Raw genomic sequence first — 21,723 nt, 5'->3', positions numbered from 1 at the left:
CCGTCAACCTTGACATTCCCCTCCTTAAGGAACAGGCCTCACCCGGGTGGAGGGATGCAAGGTGAGAGGGACAGGGTTGGGAAAACGCTACCATGTCCACTCTGAGAATCTTCCAGAACGAGAGCTAATTGAGATTTATGACCTCATCCCAGCAACAGAGGCAAAAAGGAGGAAGAGAAAAGAGGCAAAAGAAGGAAGGAGGCTGAGCCTCGGGCTGGAGAGAGGAAGGGCGTCCCGGGCAGAGCTCGGCCGCATGTTCTGCCACAAAGGCCGCGGCCCAGGAAGGCCAGGCCTCTCCCGTCCCTGTGCAGGGGGCTCGTGGCCCCTGCGGGACACACAGTCAGCAGGGCAGGCAACGTGGAGGGAAGAGGAGGGGCCCGAATCCGGGAGGACTCAAGGGAGGCCAGCAGGTGACAGCAGCCACGGCCGCAGGGAAGCACAATTCTGTCCCCGAGGCTCTGACTCAGCCCGTGCAGGACCTTCTCAGGCCACGGTGAGAAGCAAGGACGAGGAAGGGAAAGTAGCCAACATCCACAGACAGGGGGCTCGTCACGGACCCAGCTTGGCCCATCAGGGCACAGAATCCCCGTGTCCCAGAGGAAGCAAGCCTGGGGCTCAGGCCAAAGCCAATGGTCTTCCTCCCTCCTGAGGGCAGAAGCAGGGGACTGTACTGGCGACAAGTCAACCAGTCCCTGGATGTAGGGGAGGAGGTGACGAGTGACAGAGAACCAAAGCCTGAAATGATTTCCTTCCCGACACTGTGCACCCGCCATCCTAACCCCTGAGGACGGACATGCATGTGCTGAGTCCCTGAGCTGTGATGGGGATGGGAGGTGAGACCCCTCCCCTTCAACCTGCCCTGCCCTGCGGGAGCCACCGGGCACGACCCCCCGGAGACGGTGGTCCCAGGAGGCAGAGCAGGCACCACTGCCCTTCGGCTAACCAAGCGCCCACCAGCCACGATGCTGTGGGAGGTAAAAGAGACTGAGCGTGCGCCTGATGGATGAGCCTGAAGAACTGATCTCCCACCTTTCTGGCCCCCTGGAAACCCCTTTCCCCTGGAAGGAAAGGCCGTGTGTGCAAAAGGGATAAGATAACTAGAAGCGAAGGCTCCTTGGTCCAGTGGAGACAAGGGACTCGTGGGTCATTTTGAGCTGGGAAACAGATGTCTCTTCAGAACACACAACATTCAACGAGGTCCTACACGTGACAGCACGAGAACCACCTTGTACTGGGTTGGCCAAACGTTTGTTCGGGTTTTCCTGTAGATGGTGATGTTACGGAAAAACTCAAACGAACTTTTTGGCCAACCCAGCAACATGCAGGCAAGCATATTGCCCACCGTGGCACTCGGGGTTTAACAAACAGGACCCGGCGATGATTGCTCGGCCCCCAAAACGGTTCATGAACATCAAGTGCCAGAAACCAACCCTGTAAGCATTTTATAGGTTTATGGTACCAAGGAGGCTCTTACCCTACTGAACTCAATTTTCCCCTTCCTGTTTCTCAGGGACTCAGTTTTGTAAGGTAAGAGGTGCTGTGAACAGGTTATTTATTTGGACACGCCGACAGGCTGTGTGGGACAGACCACTGTCCTACTCATCTGAACCCCTGGAAATCCAATCTGTACTGATTTAAAAGAAGAGGAGGGGGCAGTCCAGGGAGTTTCATCTTTTCAAATCATTAAGATGTGATCTCTGCCGGCAAAGCCTCTCCAGTTCCACTTGGTTTGGCACTTAACGCTGCACTGAGAGCCTCCCCACCACGAGAAGGATAAGCCCATCTTCTCCGTCATCATCTCATGGTTGCAGGACCGTCGGACTGATCCCCAGTCAGGTTTTTGCGGCTCTGGCCCCTGCATTCCTGCCTGAGCCCTGCAGGAAGCGGAGCCTCTGCAGCTGCCAGCGTTTATTTACACACATTCCTGCCTCAAATTGAATTAATGGGCATAATTTAACTCAGCCAATGTCCTTCCCGCCCTCCTTCCTCTCTGCCCCACACGTTCCCAGGAGATCTCACTGGGCTGTACTCTGGTGGCCGGGACCTAACTGAGGGCTTCTTTCCCTTTTATGTCCCATGAACTCCAAGGCTCTGGTTAAAATGCAGATTCTAGGCCAGTAGTTCCTGGCTGCGGCCTGAGAGTCTGCATTTCTAACAAGACCGCTCTCCCTCCCGTGATACTCAGGCTGCCGGCTGGGGGCTGCAGGGGTTACTGAAAAACTCACCTGTGCTGCATATAATACGCGATGTCCTCAATGAGTCACCGAAGGCAAATGGGACCCTGTGATCCTTCTAACAAATCCGATGTAACGTAAGGTTTCTCAGAAGCATGTCCACAGGGGATCTGTTTCCCTCCTCTACCTTCTCCGTGTGTGCATAAATAACACAGAATAAGTCCTATTAAACCGCAAGGCGTATTAACCCCCTAAGCACAGTCGTATGCCAATTCCAAAGCGTAGGAGTTAAAGAAGCTGGAGTAGTAATGCTGGGACCCTTAACTTTTACACAAAGAGCAAAAGGAACCCCGCATAAGAAACTTCAGCGTGGATGTGGTTAGATGCAGGAGGTCTGTTTATTGCACTGGGCAGACCTAGGAGGAATTTCCTGCATGCCATGTCACAGTCAGAGGGCAAGGAACTTTCTCTGAAGTCTGCAATGAAACCAGCAGATCTCCTGTGTATTCACACACTGTCTACCTTTGCTCATTACCCCTGGCTTTTAAATCCTTCCAAATTCTACCAAGTGTGGCAAAGGATTAAAACAGGGAGTGGGAAGAAAAACATTCCCCCTAAGACAAAAGAAAGTAAATTAATATATTTGAAAACCACTGTCAACGTGTTGGATTTTGTTCTTCCTGGATACAAATATATGTAATACCTCCAGCAATAAATATCGTTAACCTTGGACCCAAAACTGTTTGCCCAGATCCACACGAACTCGGTATTTGGCTGCTTCGATAGAGAAAGGCTTTCAAGTCGAATTTTGCACAGAAAAGTAGAGTTGGGGAATTTTTTTTTTGGAGGAAAGATTGAATTTATCATGAAACATATTTCATCGAGAAACTGGTAAAATGAACCACCTTTTTACCCAAACCACAAAGACTGCAAATTCCTCTGCTGGAAAAGTTGGCTGCTCTGTTGAAAAGATTAACTTATCCTGAATAGCTTCTGGGGGGCATGCATGGGTAGATGAGATTGCATTTTCCATTTAGGGGCACAGAACTTGTAACGATACTTAGTAACTCTTGGGAGAGAAAAATGGTAAAGATTCTTCCGGAAAATTTATATGAATTGGTCTAAAGGTATTCTAGAAAGATCCTCACAATGCCTAAATTCTGCTGCAAAGCCAAAATTCATCTCAAACCTTTCATTCCCACTTACGGTCTCACTGAAAGGATTAAGAATAGGGGAGCAATTTCCCTTGGTTTTAGCAACTGAGTTGCTCAAGTTGAAACTATTACAGTGTTTTAATTAATAGGATGAAATAATGTTAATCGTATGTTTTCCCTTCTCTTTTTTTTCTTTGTTGCTCCTGACTTGACAGTATCCTGAAAAAAACAGAGAGATTACACTTTTTAATCTGGTGGAACCTTTAGCTACTTCACACGGAGCAAGTTTGCCAAGAGGCAACCCTCTACAGATTAGCTGCTGGCTTTCCTTGAAGCAGAAGGAAAAGGAAATTTGTTCTTTGAATTGCTATGGACACTGACAAGTTACAGATAATTATATGTCTATATGTCGTTAATTTCTGATTTTACGATTATGTCCTTCTTGGGTCCTTAATGAGCAAGGCTACTTCCCAAGCCATGTCTGAGGGACCAAGGGGCTTACAGAATGGCTTCAGAATTCATGGTGACAGAGATTTTGGTAGGAGACACCCTGGCAAAACTGTGATCTATAAACTAAAATGTAAACTTAAGCCACCACAGCAGTGTACAAAAGTTCAGTAAAGGCACTTGCTCTAAGAATCATGAGAGGAGACATCCCACAGAAACTACCGCTGACTGGGACCCAGAGTCAGACGGAAGAACACGGGGCGACCATGACAGAACCTCAAAGGGAAAATCAAGAACTGGCCTGAAAGAAGGCAAGATGTATATAAAACTAATGAATATAAACAACTTTCTGTGAAACAAAGTAAAATGACAGAGAATTCACAAACAATGCAGCTTCAAACACATCACTTTATTAGATGTTCACTGTTTACAGTTTTGAGTTTTGGAAGCTCATTCCACCCTCTTGGAAGCTTAGGGGATAAAGAGGGGGCATCTGTGCACCACCTGCCCCCAAACTGCAACTTTCTAAAATGACAACTCCCAATCTTGGTAGTTATATAAATGATACTGAGGAATAAAGGACTAATTACTTTTCTTTAAAAAAAAAAAAAAAAAAAGTTTTTAGGAGAGAAAGTGGCCTGAAATGGCTAGTAGATGGCAACCCATCACTAAGACCTACTCGCCAGAAGAAGGTTTTAAAAGGCTTGAATAGAATTCTCGTTCATGCCTTGTAAGAGAATACTACCTTCATTAAATTATTCCACTAAAACTGAACCATTGTAAAAATAAAGGATCAGTTTTTCTTTTAACAAAATGAACAAATCGCCAAGTAGACCAGCTTTGTTAATTATCTAAAGTTGTTTCTTGATTTTACATTTCCGGTTCAAAACAAACTATTCTGGCATAATAAGCTATTTTCCCAAATCATGATCATCTCAGATTGTTAAAATCTCATTTAGAATCAATAAGTTTATATATGACAGAAAACTATTATAATGTTCTAATGCAATATTTAATTATTTTTGAACGGGGGAAGGAGGATTCTTTTTTTCTTTATAGCCTAGACAAGGCCTACTTTTTAATTCATTTAAAACGATTCAGTCATCAGAAAGTTAACAAAAAATAAAACTTCTATGCTATTTCCTTTTGTTTCTAAGAATTAATTTTCCCACATTGATCATAAGAAGGTAAAATTCTGACTTATTATGTTACAGGCCCTTTATTTATGGTCAACCTCATTCTTTCTTGACGCCATGTCTCGGAAAATTTCTCAACAACCCTGTAATTTCCTTCAGTGAAAATTTAAAACCCTCTCTTTCCAGTTTCATTGCCCCACCTGGCCTTCTCCATCACACTAAGACTTTTCATGTCCTTCCTGTATCAATCACTTTTCCCTCCATTCTTCTCTTTTTCCCACCTCTGCTTCTTCTGGTTTTACTGGACATAGAATCACTTTACTTACTGGTTTTCTTGCCTTTATTGAAGATGCTGTATTGGGGACAAATTTCAAATCTTAAACTTTTTCTTTTCTTGTAATATCACTTTACATGACACTAAAATTCTACGTCCCAACGAGGCTCTTGGTGTCAGATCCACTCCTGCTTTAAGCCACAAGCCTGGACTGCTTCCCCATCTAATTGAGTAAGGCACAAACCCCCAGAGAAGGTCTGTTTCTTCCATGAAATCGTCTCAGATTTATCACAGGCCAGCTGCTAACGAAACTTTACCTAAGCTTGACATTTTCTTGACCAAAACCGCCTCTCCAACTATGTGCTTGTACTTATTACTCCAAAAATACCAACCCCTTCAACATAATAATGAAAATGCTGTCCAATGATATATTGGTCCAGGGAACTTAAGTTTCTGCTAAAACTATCTGTGATCCACTAACTTCATCAGTTTTATCTCCCTTAATAAAACTGTTGGAAAATGATTAGCTTAGTACTTCCTTAAACTAGGTACTCAAAAATCCATCTCGATTTCATATTTGTCTTTTCTATAATATCACTTCCAAAACAATCATTTCCATTAAGTAACTAAACCTTATTATTAACCCTTTACAAATACCAACATCAACAGACAGTATACCACATATATCACCCATGCAGCTAAAATAGTTCAACTAGAATTTTAACTGGAAATGTTCTTAAATATTTTTTAACTGAAAATCATTCTTCGGGTGGGAAAAACGCATGGTTCGTGCTACTGGTGTTTTGAGCACAGTTCAGAAAATGCTAAATTCATGAATTAATCAATCACTTCCGTGCGCACATCCTGTGCTAGGCTATTCCCAAATGTTTGAATATTTGGCATCTGCTTTTGTTAACAATTCAGCAAACAGATATTAAGCACCTGTTACACAAAGCCAGATCCATTCTCCAATTCTACAGGAGAGGTGTTTAATTTTACTTTATTAATTCATTCATTTAAATATTTACTGAGTGCCAGAAAAGAGGAGAGGCAGGTACCGAGGATATACTGAAGAGCATTTACTTTCCTCATAAATTTACAATTTAGAGGAAGAAACTGACATTAGTTATGAGATCACATAAATATAAATTTTTGACAATTGTGATAAAAACACAGAACATAAAATTTACCATCTTAACCATTTAAGTTCAGTGTAAGCTATCTTTACATTGCTGTGCAACAGATCTCTAAAATGTGTTCATCTTGCAAAACTGAAACTCTGTATCCATTAAACAGGAGCCCCTCATTTCCTCTCCCCCCAGCCCCTGAGGACCACCATTCTATTTTCTGTTTCTGTGATTTTGATGACTCTCGGTACCATATAGGGGAAACCATATGGCATTTGTCTTTTTGTGACTGGCTTATTTCACTGAGCATAATGTCCTCAAGATTCATCCATACTGTAGCATGTGACAAGATTTCTTTCTTTTTAGAGCCTGCATAACATTCCATTGCATGTATGGATCACATTTTGTTTATCTGATCATCTGTCAACAGGCAATTTGTTGTTTCTACCTCTTGGCTATTGTGAATCATGAAGCTATGAACAAAGGTGTACAAATATCTCTTTGAGATCCTGCTTTCAATTCTTTTGGGAATAAGAAGTGGAACTGCTCCATCATATGGTATTTCTGTGTTTAATTTTTTGAGGAACCTCCATACTGTTTTCTGCAGTGTCCGCACCATTTTACACCAACCGTGCACAAGGATTCCATTTTTCCACATTTTTGCCAACACTTGCTATTTTTTGAGTATTTTTTTTTTAATAGTGGCCATCCTAATATGTGTAAGGTATTATTCTCATACACAAATTTTTAATTGTGGTAAATGCAAGGGAGGAGAAGTAAATTGTGTTAAAAGAACACACACTGGGAGGGTTTCACCTTGTCAGGGACACAAGGAAAGGTACCTGCAGGAAGTAATGACTCACCTGAGGTCTGGAAACCTAGGCGAGCCCTAGCTACATAGAAGGCAGAGACCAGGGCATGCAGGAAGTGAGGGGAGCAGGTGCAAACGCACTGTGGGAGCCCAAGCAAGGCCTGCCCGGAAGTGAGGGAAGGCCAGTGCAGGTGCGGCAGGAACAGGCTCAGGGCTGCACAGGGCTAGGGTCTTGGCAAATGGCCTGGACCTTTACCCTGAGAGCAATGAGAAGCCAGGGGAACAACTCCATCAGACTTATGTTTTGAAAGACTACTTTGGCTGCAGTAGAACAATGGGTCCAGACAGACTGCATGCTAAGAAACTAGTCATGAGGCTACTGCAATAGTCCAGGCAAGAAATGCCATAGCACCGAACTAACTGGGCAGGACCAGAACTGGATGGAAGGAGACACAGGTAAGAGAATGATAGAGCGTGGGTTCCGCATAATGATGGGGGAAGAGCCTGAAACTCCAGAAGGAGAAAAAGGATGAAGCGTTCGCACAATTTTAGGAATTAAGAATCCTACTTAGAAATTGCCACTTGTTGAACAAATTAACTACCTGTTCAACACAGATCTAGTTTATTTTTGGTGGCACATGTTACAACTGCTCAGCTGGTTGCAGCAGGTCAGAAAAGAAACCAAAGGCCCATGTCCTGACCTCTTCCCTCCCACATTCAGGAGGATGTGGTCGGGGAATTAGCCAATACTTTGGAAAAACTACCTGAAGTCAGACCCACGCTTTGTAAATCTTGGTTTATAAACTCTGCTTAAAGCAATTAATAAGCAGAGATGAACAGCTCCGTGGTGCCCAGATTTTATTCTTTAGCCTTGTGTAAGAGCCAAGACCCTTTTCATTGTAGGTGACAGAAATCAAAGTCAGGCACTCACACCCTGGTGCAGGGGAAGGTCCTGAAGGCCAGGCTTCTCCCAAGCCCCAATCTTATCTGAGCCTGGGTTTCCCACCTCTTAATCGTGCCTGCACTAAATTTAGCTTTGGAGAGTGAATCTGCTGATTAAGAGCTGGTCTGTCCAATACATTAGCCACTGTCCAGATGTGGCCACTGAGCACCTGAAATCGATCAGGTCTGCCTTGGGATGCGCTGCAAATCCAATATACACACTGGACTGCAAAGATACAGTGCAACGATGTAAATTATCTCAGTAACTTCTTTTAATGTTGATTATATGTTGAAGTGATACTATTTTGGAAATGTTGGGCTAACTATACTAATAAAACTAACTTAACCTGGTTCATTTTCCTTTTTTTAACGCGGCCGCTAGAAAATTCAAAATTATAATGCGTCTCCCATTATACGTCTACTGCACGGTGCTGCTCCGGACCACGTGACTCTGAGCCATGTTGAATTGTTGGCTGCAGAGAGAAAGAGGCCCCTCTTCGAAAAACTTCTATTTCCTTCCATCTCTGTTTTGAACAATCAGTTCTACCCAAGCATGTCTTCTTTTTCCTGGGGGGGGGGTGGGGGCCAGCAGGGGAGGGGCATAGGGAGGCCACAAACGTAGGTAAAGCCCCTTGGTAGCCTGACTTTCCGACTTGCAAGATGCACAGTAGGAAAAGTTCACCAGCTGCTTTTCTGCAACATAACCAATTTTCCAGAAGGGATAGGAGAGCTCTCACTACCTTAACTTGACCCAGTTGATTTTACCTTTTGTATCTGTAACTTAATGATTTCTTCATTCATTAGGACTCTTTTCAGAAGTAAGAGAAATCCAACTTGAATTGTTTTCTGCAGAAAAGGGAGTATACTGATTTAGTGTATCTGAAAGTTCAGAGACAGCTCCAGCTTCAGGCAGAGCTGCACCCAGGCGCATACTCAACGCCATCATCTCTCAGTTCAGCTTTCCTCTGTGCTCAACTCATCCCCAGCCAGGCACTCTCTTGGTAGTGGCCCCTTGCAGCTCCAGGCAGATGACATCCCTGATATATAACAAACCCAGCGGCAAGAGAGCTTTCCCCTTCCCCTATTAGTTTCTATAAAAAATCCTTGAATTGTCTCTGAGTGGCCTTGGTGGGTCATCATGCTGTTCCTGAATCAATCGCCATGGTCCATGAGATGAAGCTGGTAGTTGACTAGTCCTGGGTGTCCGGTCCAGACCCAGAGGTAGAGCAGAGGTAGAACCAGCACTGTTTGAATGCATGTTCTGAAAAAGGGGACGGGACTGGGGGGCTGTGACCAGAAAAGGGGGAATTGGATTTAGGGCAGGTGATAGACAAGGAGATACCGCTGCACCCATGTTGCTGCTGCTGGGCTGAGTGGGTGGGGTTGCCTTCACAGCACCCTGGGAAGGACCTGCGCACCTAAATATGCCCTTCTTTCTGTTTCTATCCTTTATTAAAACCGGGGAACCCTCCTACACTGTTGGTGGAAATGTAAATTGGTGCAGCCACTATGGAAAACAGTATGGAGGTTCCTTAAGAAACAAAAATAGAGCTACTGCAATCCCACTCCTAGGCATATATCCAGAGAAAGCCATGAGTTGTAAAAATACATGCACCCCTTGTTCATAGCAGCACTATTCACAATAGCCAGGACATGGAAGCAACCTAAATGTCCACTGACAGATGAATGGATAAAGAAGATGTGGTACATGTATACAATGGAATACTACTCAGCCATAAAAAAGAACAAAACAATGCCATTTGCAGCAACATGGATGGACCTAGAGATTATTATGCTAAGTGAAGTAAGTCAGAGACAAATATCATATGATATCGCTTATACGTGGAATCTAAAAAAGGATGCAAATGAACTTATTTATGAAACAGAAATAGATTCACAGACATAGAAAACAAACTTATGGTTACCAAAGGGGGGTAGGGATAAATTAGGAAAAATAAATAAATAAAATGTATATTAGATTTAAAAAAAAAGAACAAGGTTGGAGACAAAGGAGAACGGGCTGCCGGATTAAGGATGGACCTGCATTTCTATCAAGTAAGACTCTGAGATCAATGGCCATCTCCTTATAAGAGACGCCTTGTCCTGCACTAATGATTTGTGTTTACTTTTGTGTACATCTAAAATCTTCCATAATAAAAAGTCTTAAAAATTAAAAAAAAAAATAGGTTGCAATAATTTAAAAAATCTGTGAATGAATTCCCTGGTGGTCCAGTGGTTAAGACTTGGCACGTTCACTGCTATGGGCCCAGGGTTCGATCCCTGGTCGGGGAACTAAGATCCTGCAAGCCTCATGGTGTGGCCAAAAAAAATAAACAACAAAAAACAAACTTGTGAATGAAAGTGCACTATAGTTGCAGACACAGGTAACCTAGATTTCTCTTTTCCTGCCTTTAGCCAAAGCAATGCCAAACACTTATGACAGCTGCTTAATACCATTTCCTCACTGAACATGTGATATCTTGCAGTGCCAAAGGCAATGACAATACCTGAAGCTCTCACTTCCTTTAAGTCCTTTAAGCACTTTGGTGCTCTGGATGCTGTCAACAAGAGCTTTGCGTCCTCATTTACACGAAATAGGGAAACCTGGGCACACGCTTCATAGCGTGCTGTGATTCTATTTTCTCCCTTCTTAGTCTAACCTACCCTGTTATCGTTTCCTGCACGAATCCTTTATCCAGTGGCCTTTATCAGGCACCTCTCCATCTCTTAAATAGAACAAACCTAAAGAACACGGATGTTCTTGGCGGAGGGAGAGGTGGGGAGAACTACAGCTCTGGTCACCAGACGAGGCATCTCCCTCCGCAGATGTCTGAGAAGTAAATCCCTGCAGAGAACCTCAACCCCAGGCCCCCCATGCACATTTCCACATGTTTGGAGAAAGGAAAAGTTCAAAACCACATCAAACATACTCTGCGACCACGGCGTATAAATGTTCCAAACAAACAAAATCAGCGTGTAACGTGTACTTCAATTTGCTGACAGATATTTAAAAAATTAACATCAGAATGAATGGCAAACACCAACACCACCACGAGACCTTTAACCCCAGAGAAAAATAACTCACAATCAAAGCTGCCTTGGCCTCGAATTAGCACACAGCGTCCTTGAAACGAGAGGCCAAAATAAAACAAACCACCGAAATGGAGAGAACAGTGCAGAGGGGAGGAGGCAGAGCTAAGAAAATGAGGGCTTTCCACAAAGCACTTAAAAAAAGTAACTACGCTAACATATATATATATGGAATCAAAAAAAAAAAAGGTCATGAAGAACCTAGGGGTAAGATGGGAATAAAGACACAGACCTACTAGAGAACGGACTTGAGGACACGGGGAGGGGGAAGGGTAAGCTGTGACAAAGTGAGAGAGTGGCATGGACATATATACACTATCAAATGAAAAATAGCTAGCTAGTGGGAAGCAGCCGCATAGCACAGGGAGATCAGCTCGGTGCTTTGTGACCACCTAGAGGGGTGGGATAGGGAGGGTGGGAGGGAGGGAGATGCAAGAGGGAAGAGATATGGGAACATATGTATATGTATAACAGATTCACTTTGTTATAAAGCAGAAACTAACACACCATTGTAAAGCAATTATACGCCAATAAAGATGTTAAAAAAAAAAAAGTAGCTCTGCATTTATATTTGAAAAATTCTATTACACTACAGGGCAAGTCACTTCAGATACAATTTAATAAAAGCAAAATTTTAAGAAGGAGTGACTGACATCCATTTGACCCCTGGTTTGCACCAACCATCACCCTAGGTGCTTGCCATCATGACAAGGTGCGCGGGTTCGTACCCTGAGGTCTAGGGGACGTGGGAAGTCCCAGCTACTCCTCTCCCCAGCCTGGCCAAGGTACTGGTTCTTTCTTTCTAAGCCCTCGTTTGCTCATACGGTTGTAGAGTCGATTGTCAGATGAGTTAATGCTTAACTCATTATATACGTAATTTCACAGGCAGAACATACGTATATGAACATATATTTTGTCTGGGACATAGTACTTTCTCAATAGACATCACCTACTATTACTTACATGCCTTATTTTCTTTCATGTCCTTATTAACTCCAAAGATAGATATTATCTACTACTTATACCTGACGAAACTAAGGTTCAGAAATAGCACAATTATGGCTATTATGAACAACAGACTTAACTTGATAAATTTCTTAGGCACTAGGTTAATCTAGTTCAAATCCCACTTTCACCGTTAGGATTTGCAGTGAACAGGAAAGAAGTTTGACTCGGGTCACGTTCACCCAGATTTGGCTGATCCTGCGGACCTGCAGGAAGCAACCAGGAACCAGCAAGTGCCGGTCCCATCCCTGCCTGTTGGAAGAATTTGGAATCACTCTGAGGGGCAAACGGATTTCATAGAACACACTTTCTTCCTTGTTTGGTAATCAGGAAAAGAAAAACAGAAACAGCTTGGCATGACATGTAGTGACTACAAAAGCCATTTTCTGATGGAACTCTTGTCAGATGCCTGAATTTTCTGATTTTCAGAGCCCAAATATTTATAGGCCTACATTTATAGTGAGAACTCCACTAGATAGCCCTGATCATATGAACGTTTCTGATTTTTCTTTTCATTATCAGTGAAAAACTTTTTGTTGTAGTTTAAATTTTTCTTCTAGGGATTAGTGTGGGGAGGCTTCAAGGGGGCAAACGCATATGAATGCAGGGACCCTGGATGTGGGTGACAAGAGGTACAGACACGTAGAAACCAGAAGTCCCTACCTTCTTAATTTTGTTTATATCGTTATTTTTTCAGATAATAATGTCATCCAGAAACACAGCATGTTCCTTCTTGTAAGTCAGTCTTATTATCACACACAAGGCACAAGTTGAAAACCAAAATGCAAACTGGAGTTCAACCAGTAATCTGGCCAAGATCCGCACACAAGAAAGTTATTTCAAACCAAGAGGCAAGTCTCCAGTGGTAGGACTTCCTACCTTACCAGGATGACCACTTCTCACCCTAGCCGGGCCACACGCTCCTGAAATACGTTCTCTGAGGAAAACAGGACCAACTCTATCCAATATTGCTGTATTAAAGATAATTACAATGAATTTACGATATTCACATTAGGTGTTTCTGGGATGTTATCATCTAAAACACTCATAATTGCAACACTCAAGTAATTTGTTACCAAATCCTTAAATAAATCTACAAGTACCTAACTTTGAGTATAATATAACATGCGATATTAAAGCCTTAAGCCTGTTTTTAAAAAATCACCTATTTCCTTGGTTGCCCTTATACTTGTGAACGTAAGAGAAACATCCCAACATCCACAGGAGGCTGGAAGTGTTTCCTGACACCTGCTTCTCACTGAGGCTGGGCAGCCCTGGCAGGATGCCCCTGGGAGGGCCCTCTCGGGGGGTGGCCTTCGAGGCCGGCGGCATCTGCTATCTGGACAATTGAGTAAGAGACTTTCCCTGTTTTTGGTGTTTCTATCAGTTCTTTCACAGCGGCAGTCGGATTCTGGAGCTAGCGTCCCTCCTTGTGGTGAACAACCCCAGGCAACTTTACCAGCTGCGCATGAGAAGTCACGTCTCTGATGGGTTTCTTTCAGGAGCGAACATGCTTCTTTGCCAGAAACCCCCAGCGAATGTTTCCTCCCGTCTCCTTCAGGGTTTTGAACCACCCATGACAGCATGGGGTTGGGATCAAGCTCCCTGCTCCACTTAGGGGTGGAAGGGGCTCCCTGAGCAGTTGGGCGCTTGCACAAGAGCTGGAATGAGATACAAACTGGGCCCCTCAGCAAAGGGGGAAGCAGGATGGGTGCTGGGGACAAATGACCATGTCCCACGCCACGAAAGTTAACCTGAGGACAGGTCCTCTCCTGGCCCTCCGGCTGGCCTCTGGCCAACACAGATGTTCTGGAATGTTCTGGAATGTTCCGAGCAGAGATGGCCCTTACCCCTGCTTCTCGGCTTACTTCCTAGAGCACATGCAACCTGGAAACAAAAACGCTCTTTTTATATTTATATGGAAAATACCCAGGCCTGAGATCTTGCTCAGCTGCAAAGCGCAGGAGAGAGCCAGCACGTAGGGAAGATGAGTAATTAATCTCTTTGATCCAAGGACGGCACCGTGACAACCAGCCCTCCTCCTGCTCACTTTTAGTCCACTGGGATTTGCACTGTGTATACAAAGTGTGTATATAAAACTCAAAAGTAAACTCAGTCCTGGATTTAGGATTTAAAAAAAAAAAAAAAAAAAAAAAAGGCTGTCCTATGCCAGAAGCTGCCTGGAGCCTGGAGCCTGGCACTGCAGACAGAGTTAGCAGTCTGTAGGCTTGGAAGTGAAAGTTTTTCCCCCTCTTTTACTAGCCATGAAAAGAACTTTAAAGGAAAAGCATCGGAGTTGGTGAGGAGTATTTTTCCGTGGCGAACGATGTAATGTCCTTGGGTATAATCCTCTATTTAGAAAGCCGGGGCCTTACAGCTGACACCACACCACCTGCCGACCCTCAGAGACCCACTGCTCAGAGAAACAGGGCCCTGGTGGACATTTAAAGATGCTGTCTTCTCCTGGAACCCCCAGCACTGGCTTGAACATTGTCATGGGGTCATATTTTAGGTGTTGTGAGCAGGGGTTCTCTAACTTTAAATGGAAGAATAGACTGGAGATTTATCAAAATTCAGAGGCTGGGGCTCCAGGTGCAGGGATTCTGATTGTGTGTGTGTGTGTGTGTGTGTGTGTGTGTGTGTGTGTGTGAGTATGAGTGTGTGTTTGTGTGTTTCAAGTACATATTTTTTTTTTTGGTGGGGAAGGAGGTTGTCATTTTAACAAGCAGCCCAGATGATTCAGATGTAGGTGGTCAGTGGACCCTACTAAGAAACTTCACATCAAGAACCTATAAAATGTTAAAAATAAAACAAACAACAACAAAACAAAATCAAAAAGAAAAAAAAAAGAACCTATAAAATGTTGAAATTCTTTAGCCAAAAGAAATGGGAGTTTAAGTCACAATATTCCTATTTATAAAGGCTCAAGAAAATAATTTATCACTGCAAGATAAAGAAGAACAGGCATGTCTTACTATTCCCACAGGTACTCCTATTATATCTCCACCATAGTCCTCTGAGGTAATTAGGGTGGGTAATAGTATTCTGACTTTGTTGATAAGGAAATTAAAGCAGGTTAAGTGATTACCACAGGCTCCAAAGCTAGTTGGGGCAAGTCTCTTGACTTTTAAACAAAGGTCAAATAAGAGGCACACCCTCAGAGACCCCCAGAGTAGTAAGCCTTGAGAAATACATGAAGAAAATAAAAGCCCATTTCCTGATCCAGTTGTAGATCAAGTTTTCCTCACCTCTCTAATTCAAAACCCTACTTCAGCAGGCAACTCTGCGCTAAAGAACGTTGGTAATTTTCCACCTACAGGCCTTGGCTATGGGGACCCATCATGGAGAAGCTCACATAATCCATGGTTATGATACCGGCAGAAAGGAAAACACACGGTCCCGTATGGAAAAACCTCATCACATATTTTTCCCCAGCTGAGGGCTGTGGCATCATGCAGGACAGACACAACCGGAGTTTCTAAGTTTCTAATCCACTTTAGGTGAATTCACTGTGGGCCTAGGAAAATGGAAAAACAGGGTGCCCCCTTAAGATCCCACAAATGCTGACTATTCTCAGGAGAGGAAGGATACAGAGGACTCTTTTATTTTATTTTTTTAATTAATTAATTTATTTGTTTGTCTTTATTTTTGGCTGTGTTGGGTCTTCGTTGCTGCCCACGGGCTCCTCATTGCGGTGGCTTCTCTTGTTGCGGAGCACAGGCTCTAAGCGCACGGGCTTCAGTAGTTGTGGCGCACGGGCTCAGTAGTTGTGGCTCGCAGGATCTAGAGCGCAGGCTCAGTAGTTGTGGTGCACGTGCTCAGTTGCTCCGCGGCATGTGGGATCTTCCCGGACCAGGGCTCGAACCCGTGTCCCCTGCATTGGCAGGTGGATTCTTAACCACTGCGCCACCAGGGAAGCCCCAGAGGACTCCTTTGATTCGAGAAATTTCCACTGGGACTTCCTGACTCACTGGTTGGCTTTCATGGACCACACTGTGAGGTGCTTCAGGGAAGATAAAGATGCTTTGATGGTGGAAAATCCACCCCATACTACAGCCCTCCCTCCCTTTGCACTCAGGGCAAAACCTGCCTTGTTCCTCATGAGAAAAACTCCACATATCGTGGCCAAGACAAAGAAATAGTTAATCGAATTGGTTTAGGAAACCCCGGCAGAAACGATTTATCTTTTCAACAGTTTAGGATGCTATGAACAGACAGAACATTTTGTGTGAGGTCTATCTCTGGCTCCTAAGTGAGAAATGCCGTTTGCCACCAGACACTAGTTTAATTCGACAGCTCAAAAGAACCATGTTCCTTTGCCAAAACCCTACTGCTTCATGAACGACAAGGAAATGGTTTATAAAAATCACTAGAAACATTCTTATAATAATAACAACACTAATTTTTAAAAAGCAGTCTTTTCCCAGAATACCATCACTCCTGAGCATTCACCAACCGTCTTCGTCAGCTTGGGCTGCTGAAACAAAATACCACAAAGTGGGTGCCTTATCAACAGCGGAAATTTATTTCTCCCAGCTTTGGAGGCTGGATGTCTGAGATCAGGGTGCCAGCCTGCCTGGGTTCTGGTGAAGACCCTCTTCTGGGTTGCAGACGTGTAACTTCTTGCATCTTTTTTTTTTTTTTTTTCTTTCCTGCTGTTTCTGTCAAGCATTTTTTAAAAATTGAAGCATAGCTGAATTACAAATATTGTGTTAGTTTCAGGTATACAGCAAAGTGATTCAGTTACATGTAGGCACACGTACATATATTTTCAGATTCTTGTATCTTCACACTGCAGAGAACGAGTGAACTGGCTTTCGGGCCTCTTCTCATCAGATCACTAATCCCTCCCAAAGGCCCTGCCTCCATGCTGGAGGGTGAGGTCAGGGCTTCAACATGAAGTCGAGGGGACCACAAGCATTCAGTCCACAGCACCAGCCTAGAACGAAAGGGATGTACATGGCTCGGCCATATTTTCAACTTCCCCCAAAGGAGCTGCCTCCTGTCACTGACGGCCCCTCTTTCTTTATGACAGTACATCACCCCTCTGGAGACAAGCAGAAAGCCTGTCTGAGACTTCAGCCTTCTTTAGCCACTCTCCACCCAAGTGATTCTTCATTAAGTGTTAAAAAAAAAAAAAAATTAAAAAAAATACTTCTCTACCACTTTCAGAGAATGATGGCGGCAGACACCAGGTGAAGGAGCATTAAAGTTGGCCTTGACATTGTTTTCTGACACCCTGTCTCCACTAAGAGCTCCATGCTGGAGCAAGACGAGAGAAAAGAAAGAGCTCTTTCAACACAGACAGCAGATTACCCACCCAGCAGCCCCGGGATGTGAAAACTACAGTAATATCTCCTTCCATGTCTAATGCAAACCTCAGTCTCAGCCAGAGATGGCTGATTTCAAAACAACATCATTTGCCTCACGGAAACAGACCAACCAACCAAAACGCTGAAACGACGTGGTTTATGTTAAAAAAAAAAATTTTATACCCAAGTGAAATGTGATTTAATATCACAATTTCTTTGCTTTTGGATGGTAGGAATAGCTCATTCGATTTTTTCGGGAAGTCCCCAACTATGGACATTTCACCATTATGCTGAGCCTTCGAACCACACGGGCACGCAACCCGGACACTGAAAACGCGGCGTGTCAGTGACCACATGGTAAATGGTCCCTCCACACTTCAAAAGTCAACCTCCTGATGGGCTGGTGACCATCTTAATGTCTGAACTGGAGTCCCTGGTGCCGGCGTACACACAGGGGTCACTAGAGCATCCCTCCGTGGAGGGCACTGGGAGGGGCTGTCAAAGGAGTGGGCTTCATCGCCAGTCACCTGTCAGCTGACTCCATCCTATCAGCTGTCACTCTCCCCTAATTTCGGAAACTGTCCACAGCAGTTGGTGCCTTTCATTGTCCTGCACCACAAAATCCCCCAAATGAAATATTCATTGGGCCACATCCATCCTTAACCAAAAGGAAAGACCCTGAAGCAGATATTCTAGGCATCAAACCTTACCAAGTGATCATGATTGTGGATACTTTTCTTGCTTTAAAACAGAACTGATTTAAGCGAACAAAGTATCTTTGCTGGGAAATGGCTTGTTTTGCTACAAAACCATCTTCTTGATTCATTCGATGTTCTGTAATTTCCTCTATCGCTTGTATTCGGAAAGGAACTGAGAAGTGTGTTATGTGTTTGTCCTCATGCCTCAGAGAAGGCAACGACGCATTCGGGGACACACAAGCCACCCCCGTGGGACACACCTGTCTGCTCAGCACCCACACTCAGAGGAGGCCCCAGACACCCTGGGGTACATCAGTGGATTCACCAAGTAAACAAGGCAAGCAGCCCACCCAGTATGACCTCACACGGAACAGCTGCTGGGCATGTATCTAGACTTGGGGAGGCCCGGAGTTTGGGCTCATTTCTGCAGAGTAAGTGAGGCAAAGATAGTGGCCTGATGTGCCACGCATAGGCCTGCCCCTAAAATACGTAGTCCTGGGGCAGGAAGCAGCAGAAGCCCCCAACCCACAGTCCTTCTCTCCCCACGCTTGGTTCTGACTCGCGGTACAAGCGTCCTCATGCAGACGTGGGTGGGTGTCCCAGAGCAAACCTCCAGTGGACCCAGCACACATCACCCCCCTACAAAGAGCTGTCCTTGGGCCCAAGGGTGCGCTCCGGGCCTGGATCCGGGGAGAGAAGTGGGCAGGCCTGGTGAGTAGGCTTCTGGCCATTTGGAAGACTCGGGGTGCTGGGAACCCGGGGAACAGACTAGAGTTGGGATGCCGCCCTTGTGCCACGACCGCCTGCCCTGTGAAGAGGGGCACGACCAGCCAGGGACCGCCAGTGCGGAGGCCTCCAAAGGAGTTCAGATGTAAAGAAAGAAGAAACTGCAATGTCTTCATAAACGTTCTGTGTCCCTTACTACCAATCCCATATTCTTTTGTAAACCCTGAAAAATCTCCCTGTAAAACAAAATTTACAGCTTCATTTGTAAACGGAGGGCATTTGGAACCCAGGGCTTTCAAGGTCCTTTTCAGACCCGATCCTGTGGGATCCTAAGACCCAGGGTGTCAGTGCTGATGGCTCCAGCTCAAACACTGGACAAAGATAATATAAAAGACGAAAAAGATAAAATCTAAAGGATTTTAGATTTTAGCGTAAAGGTCTTCAATCTCAGCCTCTCCAGTTAAGAGATGAACAATGAGATATTCTGCTTAATTAATGATCTGGTTAATAGAGTGGTTAGATCTATCTTTCACAGGTGACTGATTATCAACTAATCAAAGTATAATAATATCCAACATCGAAACTACAATCAGTATAATCATGGGGTTATGAATGACTCAAAACATCTCCCGTTTTCCAAGTCTGTGAACGGTACACATGAGACCTGTAATTAACATGCAATTCATTAAGGAAATGTGGACACACTGGGTAGGTCAGAGGATTTAAGTTGACAGTTTATGTAACAGTTAAAATTTCCAATGCTATTTCTGTGGCCTGGACAACCTCTTCCAGGGGCTTTGATTTGGTTTGTTTCCCACCTGATACATTTTGACGGAAGCAGGCGGACACCAGCTTGTCCTGAGACACGGAAAGCCCGCCCACAGTTAATAGCACTGACCTGTCCTTTCATGTCTGGAGCGATGGGAATGGTGGGCCAGATGGTTGAGTAGATGCCAAAAAACACCAGCCAGATGAGCATGCTTCCCCAGACGGCCAGGTGACTGAACTACAGGAGAAAAGAGACACTCAGGCAGGGTTCTCTGCCGACCCAGTAGCCACTTGACCACCACCCGCTGCAGGAGCCCTGGGTCCACGCCACCTTTCTTTATGGAAAGATTTCTACTAGACACCGGTTGAGAGTTTAAGTAACTAGTGGCCCCAAACTATCCTGAAGAGGAAAGTGCTTTTTCCACCACAGCTGACCGTCCTGTAGACCCATCCTACAGTGTCACCAGGCCCCTCTCTGTCCCTCGCCAGTGTTCGCTCCACTTTGGAGCAGAATAAATAAGGTATCATTGCTCTAGTAAGAGGGCGTGGGACGGACAGAACGAACAAGATGGGTTTATTTATCATTTTGAGACTTTGATTGTTCATTTTCCAAAGAACTTTTTAAAAATTTGGAATGGATATATCCCTTAATGACAACACTTTGAGCATCTACTGAGTTGCGAATTTCTCTTCTCTCTTGCTAGGATGAGCCTTGACTCCTTTTCAGCCATACTCCGTGATCTAATCCATCACGAGCCTCTGTCAGCTTTTTAAAAAATCTGACCACTGCTCGCCTCCTCCTCCTCACGCCCCAGGCTAAGCCACTACCCCCTCTCACCTGGATTCATTGCCTCTGTCTCTCAACGAATTCTCTGCTTCCACATTCGCCTCCCACCCCGCCCCCAATTAATGAGCACAGAATTAGAAGCCTATTTAAACAGCAGAGATGAACGTGAAACATTGGCCATAATCCTCAAAAGTTGGAAATGTCCAAAACTGGGGACTGATTCCATAAGGGATGGCATATTGATAAAACTCAATACTCTTTAATCATGAACTATGACCTTGTAGAAGTACATATATATATATATTTTAAAATTTATTTATTTTTGGCTGCGTTGGGTCTTTGTTCCTGCATGCGGGCTTTCTCTAGTTGTGGCGAGCAGGGGCTACTCTTCGTTGTGGTGCGGTGGCTTCTCTTGTTGTGGAGCACAGGCTCTAGGCGTGTGGGCTTCAGTAGTTATGGCGCAGGGGCTCAGTAGCTGTGGTGCATGGGCTTAGCTGCTCCGCGGCATGGGGGATCCTCCCGGACCAGGGATCGAACCTGTGTTCCCTGCATTGGCAGGCGGATTCTTAACCACTGCGCCAAAAGGGAAGCCCAGACTCTGTGTTTTGTAACACGTTGTCTTATTAAAAATATACACAGAGAACAAAGTCTGGAAGGTTATACAGGAAATATTAACAGTAACTATCTCTTGGTGGTAAAATTATGGAAATTAAAAATTCCTTTCTGTCCTTCTGTATTTTCTTTGTGTGTGTGATTTTTTTTTAATACAATGCACATATACATTGGAAATGAGCTAACTGTTAACAGCTTAGAACTGTATTAAGTGCTCAGCAAACGAATCATCAGGGAACTCTGGATGGCAAATGTGCCCTGATAAAGATCAAACCACAATTTTTACATGCAAAATTTAAAATAAGACAGCTAGATATTGTTAACCATTTTCCTGGGGCTTAAAAAGATACTACACCATAAAAAATATCTGTAGTGGATAGAGAAATAATTCTAGAGAAAACTTACTTTTGTCCAAGCTGTGGTCTCCAAACCAGCTTTCAGGCAAACAGTAACAACAACATACTGTGAAAGAAAGAGGAATTTGGGAAATGCGTTATCCTCACTTATTTTCACTTCCCAGAAGAAATCCCAAATCCTCCCCAGAGGCAGTTTCTCCGTGGCGGCTGGACTTTGAAAGTGCCATCTTGGTAGCTAATTCTCTGGGGGTCACTTTTAGGAAAATTACAGGCAGGTTCTTATAAGAAAAGCCCTCATTTTAGT

General features: G+C 44.3%; 1 protein-coding gene across 2 annotated transcripts in view; it reads right to left on the bottom strand.

Moving 5' to 3' along the window:
• LOC118884388 (phospholipid-transporting ATPase IB) overlaps nucleotides 1–21,723 on the bottom strand; it is a 545,038-nt gene that overhangs the window by 109,172 nt on the left and 414,143 nt on the right. For both annotated transcript variants that reach the window (XM_036832038.1, XM_036832037.1), the window contains exons 32-33: nucleotides 21,469–21,525; nucleotides 19,795–19,902 (exon numbers count right to left, since the gene is read on the bottom strand). In XM_036832038.1, coding sequence (XP_036687933.1) covers nucleotides 19,795–19,902; nucleotides 21,469–21,525 — 165 coding nt within the window. The remainder of the gene's footprint in view (nucleotides 1–19,794; nucleotides 19,903–21,468; nucleotides 21,526–21,723) is intronic.

This window comes from Balaenoptera musculus, chromosome 18 (genome assembly GCF_009873245.2).
Source record: "Balaenoptera musculus isolate JJ_BM4_2016_0621 chromosome 18, mBalMus1.pri.v3, whole genome shotgun sequence".
In the NCBI taxonomy this organism is placed as follows: domain Eukaryota; kingdom Metazoa; phylum Chordata; class Mammalia; order Artiodactyla; family Balaenopteridae; genus Balaenoptera; species Balaenoptera musculus.
This window is presented reverse-complemented; position numbering and strand designations above follow the sequence as displayed.